Source organism: Malaya genurostris, chromosome 2, assembly GCF_030247185.1.
Source record: "Malaya genurostris strain Urasoe2022 chromosome 2, Malgen_1.1, whole genome shotgun sequence".
Taxonomy (NCBI): Eukaryota; Metazoa; Arthropoda; class Insecta; order Diptera; family Culicidae; genus Malaya; species Malaya genurostris.
The window spans coordinates 190,078,837-190,090,012 of NC_080571.1; the positions used below are offsets into that span (position 1 = coordinate 190,078,837).

Consider the following 11,176-nt stretch of genomic DNA (forward strand, 5'->3'; position numbering starts at 1 on the left):
ACCCCGTCCTTCATCAGATCTTCGAACGTCAGACTTTTGTCACGGACCACACCGTCGATCTTCACCACATGAGATGTCCCACGCGGTACTCCCTCGTGAACAACTCGCCGGCTGCAAACTCGTTTGTTTGCTTCAGATCGGACATAACAACGCGTAACTTGTTCGGTGGAACCTTGTCAATTGATTTTATTGCCGAAAAATATTTTGCCAGGTCCCGTGCAATATTCAGGACTCTGAGAAACTTGGTCTTGGCTTTGGCCCGAAAGTATACCACCCACGGACCCCTCGAACCATCGTCTTGGTAAACTTTTTGACGAGAAGGCAATATCTCAGAGGGAGATGGAGGCAACGGAGGGAGAGATGGCAGTATCTCGGAATCAGATTCAGCTCCTAAATGTTCTTCGTTCATTGAAGCTTCGCCTTCTTCCGAGACATCAATATTCATATTTTTAGTACGGGAGTACAGGAGTCTCCCGCACTTGAAATAAGAAAGAAACATAAAAGTGAAAAATAAAATACATAAATCGTTAAAGTATATAGAAAAAGTACTTAACAGTATAAGCCGGCAATCTGTTAGATGAGCTGATCATTCACTTCTCCGTTGTGGCTCAGTGTGACCTTGATTCAGCATTGTACGGCTGCGATGCGGGTAGCAAACAATGGATGTATGGTACTGTCCGCTGCTACACGAGTATAACACAATAGCGTCCACTGCCGATATCGATGCGAAGTCGGTGCACAGGCAGAAATCACTTGCGGGGATGTTGATTTTTATCACTACGGTGTAATGCCTATACTACAGACTAGCCTGTGATAGGCACCTTCGTTTTGCCGATGTCGATTGTAAGAAAAACGCGTGTGTTTACTTCGAACATTCGGTTACGAATGACTGATGTTTCTTGATTGATTTAAAACTGTTTGCAAGCCCTTAAAATAGTTGGACGAGACATGGGTGTTGGCCCAATTCCCAATGGAAAGTTCAACATAGAACCTGTATGGGACAATAAGTTGTTTGAACACTTTTACTGAACATCTCGCTCAAACGCAAAATTGGGTATTGTCTCCTACTTTTCACTTATTGGAAAAAATCATTATGCTAACATATGTTACTCGTATATGAGCTAGTAATATTGCTCCCGATTTTTCACTAAAATTCCCAACTTTTTCCCGGTCACTTGCCACCCGTGATGGTCGTAAAAGTTTACTGAAACTGTAACAGTCTCCGGATTCTGCTTACGGAAACGGTTAGTCAAAATCTATAATATGAAACTTGCATCGATTTCTCGTGAAATGTGCCCAAATGAGAAGGCACCATACACCACTAGGTAAATTAAAACAGGTATTGTAGTAGGCCAAATATAATTTTTCCGCTCTTATGCGAGAGGGGGACGACAGATCTGGTTTTTTCAAATCAAATATAAAAAGTCAATGGAAAGCGAAAAAACTACATCTTTCCAAACATTTAGATCGATCCGTTTGAAAGTGTTTCTAAACGTGTAAAATAAAGTCAAAAAACACAGAATCTCTTAAAAAGTTTCTGTTACTGGTTTTGACATTCACTAAGTGTTCATATGGATTCGTCAGCTGATTGGTAAAATGAAATTTGGGTTAAACAACATTGAAAATTTGTTTTCTTAGTAACTGGGAGCATGAAGATGGAATATATTTCAATTTATTGTAGCCCTTTGAAGGTTTACCCAAAGATACCTCTGTATGTGATATTAAACCGGTTTTATAATTTGTCAGATACAAAGACTGGCCATTTTTATGTTTAGAAACGTTTTCCATTCATACTGAAGCAAAACCCGAAAAAAAGCTTTTTTTAATATTAAATATGTTATTAAAAATCTTATAGAAATGGTAACAGTTCATTTTTTTACTTCAATACATATTAAAAGTAAACTATACATTTCACATAACGAAATTGTTTGAGAAAATTACTACATAGGATTATTTTTTACCTATTATGCTATTTCATCAACAATTTTCACATAAAAAACTGCTTTTTATTGTGTATAGGATAGTAATTCATCGAATAATTATATATAGGCGAATTTTTCAGTTGTAACTCTCCACCAACATTCAAATATTCCTGTTGCGTCATATACATAATTTTCAACATCGTTTTGAATTTCCTCGGGAACTGCAAGAAACTCGAAATTTGCACAATCTCTGGAAGGTTTTGTTTTGGTTGTTTTCAAATAATGCTTTCTTTAAAAGACACCTTCGAACAATCAAAACCTAACATTTGGAGAGTTTTCTTGCAGCAACTTTCGCTTTTTCTACTGCATCAGAAATTTCACAATCACTGGATAGAACTACCCTGTTCCCTATGCATGGGGAATTCAGTCGTGGGAATCTTAGCGTGTTTTTTTGGCTGTGCATTATATCTCGTTTTGTTTTAATTCGAATCCTTGAATTGTAAAATTCACAATCATTAGCGGCCCTTACACGATCATTAAAAGTGTCATTACTAAGTAATGACACTTCTGCTCAAACGCTCGTCATTACTGCATTACTGTACATCATTACTTTTTAGCATTACACGTTCATTATTAATGATGAGTATTTGTAACTACTCCAGCAATAGCAATAGCAATATTTTTATTTTCGTTTAGCTGAAAATAAATTTGATTTGCTATTGAAACGTTAAAATTAATTAAATATTTACAATTTAAATCTACACTTTGTCATTTTTTCGCGTATAGTTCTAAAGATATTCAGCACTTCCACAAAAAAAAATAAGAAGAAGAAATAAGTTTGGTAATTGTGGTACCTGATTGCGGGCCTGTACAGAGGGCAGAAAGAGGTTATTGTTAAGTTGAGTCGGTTGAGTTGAGTTGATATCAGTTGCGCGGGAGTTAATAAAAGACGATCATTAAACCATAAAAAACTGTGTTATTATTACGGCCACAAGCGAGTATTACATTGGCGACGAGGTGAAAAAACAGGTAACGAAAAAAAACGAATGATACCAATATTGAATTTAGATACATATGATTGAGGTTATAACAAGATCGATATCCGTTTCTTTTAACTACGGAAAATAAAGACCACAGAGGTGGAATCAAAACACCGCAGAGGCGGCCACGTTACTAATAACAGGACGTGGAAAAGTCGCAACGTCGACAGGCTACAGCTGGTAGCGGCTGCTGAAAAGCAGTGAATTTCCCACAGAAGGAAAGACAGAGGTCATTTAGCAAAATCAATACAGAACTGAGAAGGTATGTGTTAACAAGCAAGAGAGTCTTTGAATGCACATAACCTCGCCATAACCCGATGAGGGTTGTTTTTTTTTTCAGGAAAGCGACTATGGAGAAGTGGGATATTCCCCAATTTAAGTTCGAATCGCTTCCTCGTAATATAATTCGGAACGAATGGATCAAATATAGAAGAAATCTTGATTACATAATCGCGGCGACAGGAGATACTGATCGCACACGCATTAAGAATATGTTTTTGGCAAAAGCTGGGCCAGATCTGAAGGAGATTTTTGCTTCCATTCCCGGTGCAGATGTTCAGCAAGATGAGGCGAAAACAATCGATCCATTTGCAGTAGCAATACGCAAGTTGGATGAATATTTTTCACCGAAACAGCATGAAACGTTCGAGCGAAACATTTTTTGGACACTGAAACCCGATACGGAAGAAACATTAGAAAAGTTCCTTCTTCGCTGTCAGGATCAAGCAGCGCAATGCAACTTTGGTAGCAATGCGGAAGAAAGCCGAGCCATTAGTGTGGTTGATAAGGTGATTCTATATGCACCGAGCGACCTTAAAGAGCAGCTGCTTCAGAAAGACGTTCTGAAGCTGGATGACGTAACAAAAATTGTCAGTTCGTCTAAATCAGTAAAGCAGCAGGCACAGTTGATTAGCCTCCCGGGGACTGGTTGTTCCAGCGAGCTGGACAGCACCTTATCGTCGAATATAAACAAAATCAAACAACTTCCGAGTAAGGTATGCACACGATGTGGTCGGAGTGGCCATGTCGCGAGCGATCCCGCTTGTCCAGCAAGATCCAAAGAATGCATGAAATGTAAACGTATCGGGCATTTCGCTGCCAAATGTCGATCAATTGCTGTACAAAAACGCAAGCAGTTTCCAAAGAAAGAAATGCCATGGGCAAACAAACGATTCAAATCGCACCAAGTAAACGAGATTGACACTTCAGAAAACACGGAAGGCGATTTTCTGTTCAGCATTAGCGATGGGGGCGAACTAATTCCGATAAAGCTCGATGGAGTAGTGTTTCAGGTGCTCGTAGACTCCGGGTGCCAGAAAAACATTGTCGATGAGCGATCTTGGAACTACATCAAAGCGAATCGAGTAAAGATATGGAACCAAACGAAGAACCGCAATGAATTATTCCTACCTTATGGAGAAAATGCGAAGCCATTAACACTTATGGGCAAGTTTGACACAACCGTATCAATAGACGACGGCGGCAGGATTATTGAAAAGGTCGCCACATTTTACGTAGTCAAGGGTGGACAACAATGCTTATTAGGTCGGGTCACAGCTACAGATTTAGGAGTTTTGTTTATCGGATTTCCAAGTACTCATGGGGTAAATGCAGTTAATACAACAGGAATTCAGCCGTTTCCTAAGATAAAGGGTATTCAAATGAAGATACCGATTGATAAATCTGTGCTACCAGTTTGCCAACAACCTAGGCGGCCGCCTATTGCACTCCTTACGAAGATCGAGGAGAAAATTAATTCACTGCTAGCTACTGACATCATAGAACCTGTTGAAGGTGGGTGTCCTTGGGTTTCGCCGCTGGTAATAGTCGTAAAAGATAATGGGGATTTACGTATATGCGTAGATATGCGCAGAGCGAATGCGGCAATTGTGCGAGAACGACACATCATGCCAACAATGGAAGATTTCCTACCGCGGTTCACATTTGCAAAATGGTTCAGCCGTCTCGATGTCAAAGAAGCTTTTCATCAAGTAGAACTTGATAGCGAGAGTCGTTACATAACTACGTTCATAACACACATGGGCCTCTTTCGATACAAACGGCTAATGTACGGTATTGCTTGTGCCCCTGAGTCATTCCAACGAATTCTAGAGCAAATCATCAGCCCCTACAGCAAGAATGCAGTTAACTTCATTGACGATATTCTGATTTTTGCCAGCACGGAAGAAAAACATGATCAAATGTGTGTTGTCAACGCTGAAAGAATACGGAATACTTCTGAATCACAGTAAATGTGTGTTTAAGGTATCTGAATTGGAATTTTTGGGACACATCATATCTCCCAACGGCATCTACCCTTCGAACAGTAAAATTGAAGCACTTCAAAGGTTTCGAGCTCCTGAAACCTCGGAGGAAGTCCGCAGTTTCCTGGGTTTGGTGACGTACATCGGTCGGTTTTTGCCAAACCTAGCGACAATAACTGCTCCGCTTCGCGAGTTAACTCATTCTGGTGTTAAATTTACTTGGGACAGAGAGCAAGAAGCATCTTTCGCTAAACTTAAGGAGATGATTGGAAACGTCAAATATCTGCGGTTCTTCGACAACACGCTGCGGACAAGGGTAATTGCTGACGCCTCTCCTGTTGCTCTCGGGGCAGTTCTTATACAGTTTGAAGGACCCACCGACGAGTCTCCACGACCAATTTCTTACGCTAGCAAAAGCCTGACAGAGACAGAGAAACGTTACTGTCAAACGGAAAAAGAAGCATTAGCTCTAGTCTGGGCAGTGGAGCGATTTTCCATTTATCTCCTAGGACGCAAATTTGAGCTAGAAACAGACCACAAACCCTTGGAGGCGATTTTCAAACCTACATCTAGACCATGCATACCATGAACTGGGATGCACAACAAGTTAGGCTATTCGTTCCTTTCAAGAACGAATTAGGGTTCGTCGGTGACCTGGTTGTCAGAGGGAACAAGTTAGTGATCCCTGATTGTTTACGATCACGTATGCTAGATTTAGCTCATGAGGGCCATCCGGGCGAATCTGTGATGAAGCGTCGGTTGCGGGATCGGGTTTGGTGGTCCGGTATGGACCGGGATGCCGAGAAGAGGGTAAAGCAATGTGACGGGTGTAGATTAGTGAGCTTACCCAATAAACCGGAGCCCATGAACCGCCGTGAAATGCCTTCGAAGCCATGGATTGAGGTGGCTATTGATTTTCTCGGACCTTTACCTTGCGGAACATACCTACTTGTAATAATCGACTACTTCAGTCGTTACAAGGAAGTGGAGACGATGACCAAAATAACTGCGAGAGAAACTGTAGAAAGGCTTGACCGAATATTTAGCCGCCTCGGCTACCCGCAAACAATCACTTTAGATAATGCGAAACAGTTTGTAGGAACAGAGCTCGAACAATACAGTAAAATGAAAGGAATCACTCTTCGACATTCAACCCCATACTGGCCACAAGAAAACGGTTTAGTAGAGCGCCAAAACCGCTCCCTTTTGAAACGCCTCCAGATCAGTCACACTCTCGGTAGAGACTGGCGGCGGGATCTTCGTGAATATTTGCTGATGTACTACACCACACCTCATACAATCACTGGGAAAACACCAACTGAATTACTGTATGGACGAACTATTAGATCTTAAATACCAGCATTAAATGATATTGAGACAGCTCCTACCAGTACTGAGGCTCGCGACAGAGATCAAGCTTTCAAAGATAAAGGGAAACAGACAGAAGACCTCAGGCGTAGGGCAAGAAAATCCTCAATTGTGGTAGGTGATACAGTATTAATGCAGAACCTATTACCAGGAAACAAGTTATCAACGACGTTCAGCCCGAATGAGTACGTAGTTACGCAGCGCTCGGGGCCCCGTGTTACTGTTGAGGACACAGCTACAGGTAGATTGTATGATCGCAACGTTGCACATTTGAAAAGGCAGTCCGGAAATGAAGTAGAACAAATCGATGCTATACCTACAACTGGAGAAGAAAACAGCGACGGGCATAATCAGTTTCCAGAGCCTACTAACTCAGAAGGTGATTTCTACGGATTTGACCTTGAGCAGAAGGACAACGAAAGGTCTGAATTGAATCCGTTAAGTCGACAACGACGTGTTACAAAAAAAAACATCTAGATATGAAGATTACGTACCATAAGCATCAGTAAATAGAAAAAGGGAGATGTGGTACCTGCACAGAGGGCAGAACGAGGTTATTGTTAACAGGGGCGGAAAGTTCCATGAAATATTGGGGGGGGCACAAAAAATTATTACTACAGATCATTGAACTTTGCCATATATAACGCATTTTTATAAAGGAAAAGGAGCGCAAATAAAAAACAACCAAGTAAAAATCACAAACATTTTTTCTGCTATTCCAGTAATAACCAATATTCGAAAGTGGTAAAGTATAACACATTTCACATTGTATAAAATTAGTTTAAAAATTTTAGTAACTTAGTTAAGAAATATGAAGGATTACGGAGACAACCTACAGGGATAACAGAAAAAAGTGTTATATCATAAGATATTTGTAGCAAATTTTCTAATATTTATTCCAGTTGCCAAAATATTGGGGGGCATGGCCCCTCCAATAAATCTTTTGGGGGGGCGAAAAGTGCTTTGCCCCCCCCATAGTTGCCGCGGCTGATTGTTAAGTTGAGTCGGTTGAGTTGAGTTGATATCAGTTGCGCGGGAGTTAATAAAAGACGATCATTAAACCATAAAAACTGTGTTATTATTACGGCCACAAGCGAGTATTACAGTAATGATGGAAAATCCGGAATTCCATCATTACTCGTGTCATTACTGAACTCGTAGACCTTACACGATCATTAAAAGTGCCATTACTTTTTAGTAATGACACTTTTAATGATCGTGTAAGGGCCGCTATTGATTCGATCGAAGTGAAAGAGCGAGCATCTCTAAAAATCGCTTCACATGTTTGACTGTTCCTGAAAACTAATGATTTAAAAAATATCATCATTTTATTTAAATTTATTACTATTGTTCCTTGAAAAATAAAAAACTTGTCTTTGAAATTATATTTTTCTTCATGTGACATTTGCAACTTTCAGGTTTCATTGCTTATTACGATACATCATATGTCCATGGTTATGTATTTAACCAGCAAAAACCCAAGAAAAGACGATCGATCCATATTCAACCGTTACTATGTTTAGCAAAGAGAAGGAAAGTGTGCATGATCGTATGCAGCTTAAAAAAACCTAATCGAAGCGAAGTGCAGTTTTTTAATGTCGTCCCCCTCGCTCTTGTCGTTTTCGTTTTAAAACTGCACTACACCGGTGCAGTGCTACACTATGACATGAATAAACGAACAAAAATGATGAAAACATAAACAGTAACCCTCGACTACAATAAACGATTTCATTGCACAGAGCTACACCGAACTTTACTCCAGTGGTATCGGTGCAGAAAAAGTGCAGCACTAGTGTAGTGCAATTGATAAAAACGAACGGTTCCAGTGCAGCTTTCGCTACATCAGTGTAGTGCAATTTAAAAACGAAAACAACATTAGCAAATAATTTCATTTTGCGAAATTATTGTTTTCAAATAAATATTTTGCATTAATTTATTATTGTATTGCATTGTGCTTAATTGACATTATCTTAACTTGGTAACAATCATTTATTAGGACATGACGTATTTTGACAATTATATTTTGTGAGAGTATTGCTTGTGCTTCAAAGAATACATGGTAGAACGCAAAGCTTAGCTTTCACTCTATACATGAAAAACACAACTTGCTTAGTTATTTACCTTTTCAATACTTATTTTGCTCAGATATCGATAGTTAAAATATTGACTTCGTGATTTTATTGATATTTTAATCAGCCGCCTGCTATGACGTCATGTAACTGTGGCCAGCATCATTCTGCAAAAAACCAAAACAATGAAGAAGAATGGCTAACAAAAAAATTTATAATACAAACTACTTTACCGCACTTCCCCACAATCAACGATCAGAATATTACACTACGATAAGGAAACCAAGTTTTACTCGATGTTAAATGCCCGAATGTTTGTTTACCATACTCTGATGCCAGGGATGCCAGGTCATTTTTTCAAAAATCGGTGATCAAACCAAAAACCTGTCTGTGAAAATCTGTGCCCGGTTCCCCCGTACCATAAGGGCATATTCAGTAGTGTTTTAGTTCTAGATGCATAATTTATGCCAGTTACAAAATTCAAATCTGGATTTTATAACAAGAAAAACTGGCAGCCCCAGCAATGTTTTACTCGTGTTACAAATATACAAAAAATAGAACGGCATCGTAAACCAGTTCTAAATTTGACAGAAGAACTGGTCGAATAAATAAAACTAGAACGGCTTGCTGGGGATTCGTTTGTTCCAGTTTCTGTTCTATTATAAATCTACCATATAGAACTTCTAGCTGCTGAATTTGCTCTAATACCAGATCGAAATCAATTTGGTGAGCAAATAAAAAGGTCTCACTACCAACACGCTCAGTACCGTTTTCTTCAACCGCTCTGTACTTTTTGATGCTAAACTGTGCTCAATTTCAAAAATCTGTGATTTATTCCAAAATCTGTGATCATTTTCAGAGATCTGTGAAAATCTGTGTCATTTATAAAATCTGTGCAGAAAATTGAAAATTTGTGATAAACAGAAAAACTGGCATTCCTGCTCTGAGCGCTCTGATTGCTAGAGATGCCAGTTAAAAATTTCAAATATTTGCAGACAGGGTTTCAAAAGTCTGTAAAAATCTGCAGTCAGCAAGCATTTTTTTGCCTATTTTCCGCAGATTCTATGTCACAGAACACAGATTTTCTCAAAATTCCCAGATTTCTATGGATTTTTATGGATATTTCGTAAAAATCGCAGTCTTGCGAAATCTTTTTTTACAGATTATCTCAAATTATTATCGAGAATATACCACAGATTTTTCATGTTAAAACACAAATTTTAAAATTGCAACTCTGTTTTGACGATCAGGGTGAAGTTGCCGACCAATATGAACAAGAACTAAAACTCTCACCCGCAGAGATGCCAGGTAGAAATTATAATATCTATTGACAGGGTTGCAAACGTCAGTACATATATCCGAAAAAAATCTGCAGTTGGCAAATATGTCTTTATTTCTGTATAAAGTATGATACACTAAACTGATCTGGCGAGCCAAAAAAAAATTCAAAAATCTAAAAATGTTGACAAAAGTCTGCGAAAAACTAGATTTTCAAAAGTCTACACAACAAAAATGTGTATGTACGAAATCTGCAGTTTAACACACAAATCTGGCATCTCTGTTCAAAGAAAATAAACTTATCAGAGTTGCCATTTTAAAATCTGTGTTTAAACTTAAAAAAATCTGTGTACAATTTGTGTTACATATTTTCGATCATATTCTGTGAAAATCTTTGAATAATATTTTGAAAATTTGCCCTTTTTATAAAGTATTCATAAAAATCTGAGGAAATCTGTGAATTTTGATGAAATCTGTGTTCTGTGACACAGAATCTGTGTGGCAAAATTGGCAAAAAAATCTGTGGCTTTACAGAAAAATCTGTGAATATGGTAACTCTGAAACTTATGTCGTTTTCGCTTGATAAAACTGATACTAATCCAGGGTAGTTTCATCAAACAAACGCTTTTTACGAAACTGTGTTGATTTCCCACCTAGCAACCAGGGTTTGAGCAAACCTGATATAAAAACCAGGTTCGAAACTGACTCAATTTTCAGTGCAACAACGTTGAAACTAGGTTCGAAACTGGCTTCAAACAAACGGTTTGACAGCAGTTAGAGTGGAAACTGGGATAGGTTTGGCATCAAGCGAAAACGACATTAATAATTTCATAAATTGTGACTTATGAACCAGCACAATTTTGATTTCATTGAAGAATTATGCATTTAGTAAGCACACTCATAAACTTCATAAGCATTTCTTATGAAGTTCATAAAAAAACTTAATAATTTAATAAGTTGTGACCTACGAACCAGCACAATATTGATTTCATTGAAGACTTACACACTTAGATTTTTTTCCCGAATCTCGGCAAAACTTTGCCGAGATTTGAACAGCCGAGTGCTCGGCAATTATCTCGGCAAACATTAAAACAACTGAAATTTTCGGTGTTTTTCATTTGACAGATAATTTGCCTTTACCGAGATTTTCGGTTTCGATAAAACTATAAATTACCGAGATCTTCGTCGCTTATGGAAACAAATTACCGACATTATCGGTGTTCAAGCATGTGAGC

The 11,176-nt window shown here is 38.6% G+C and overlaps 2 protein-coding genes across 5 annotated transcripts in view; one reads left to right on the forward strand and one right to left on the reverse strand.

Moving 5' to 3' along the window:
- The window catches only part of LOC131432819 (lysosomal-associated transmembrane protein 4B), a 290,680-nt gene extending 281,625 nt beyond the window's left edge, over positions 1-9,055 (reverse strand). Inside the window, exons 1-2 of one of the 4 annotated variants that reach the window (XR_009229971.1) lie at positions 8,897-9,055; positions 8,716-8,830 (exon numbers count right to left, since the gene is read on the reverse strand). The gene's annotated coding sequence lies outside the window, so the exon portion shown is untranslated. Of the gene's footprint in view, positions 1-8,715; positions 8,831-8,888 lie in introns of all 4 variants that reach the window. The other 3 variants (XM_058599353.1, XM_058599354.1, XM_058599355.1) reach the window with 3 other exon arrangements.
- LOC131429064 (uncharacterized protein K02A2.6-like) lies at positions 3,313-5,214 on the forward strand. The gene has a single exon (XM_058593114.1). The coding sequence runs from the start codon at positions 3,313-3,315 to the stop codon at positions 5,212-5,214; it is 1,902 nt and encodes a 633-aa protein (XP_058449097.1).
- Positions 9,056-11,176: the final 2,121 nt, after the last annotated feature.

Bases quoted from the DNA above. Each gene is read 5' to 3' on its own strand.
- LOC131429064 (XM_058593114.1), top strand. From the start codon at position 3,313: ATGGAGAAGTGGGATATTCCCCAATTTAAGTTCGAATCGCTTCCTCGT.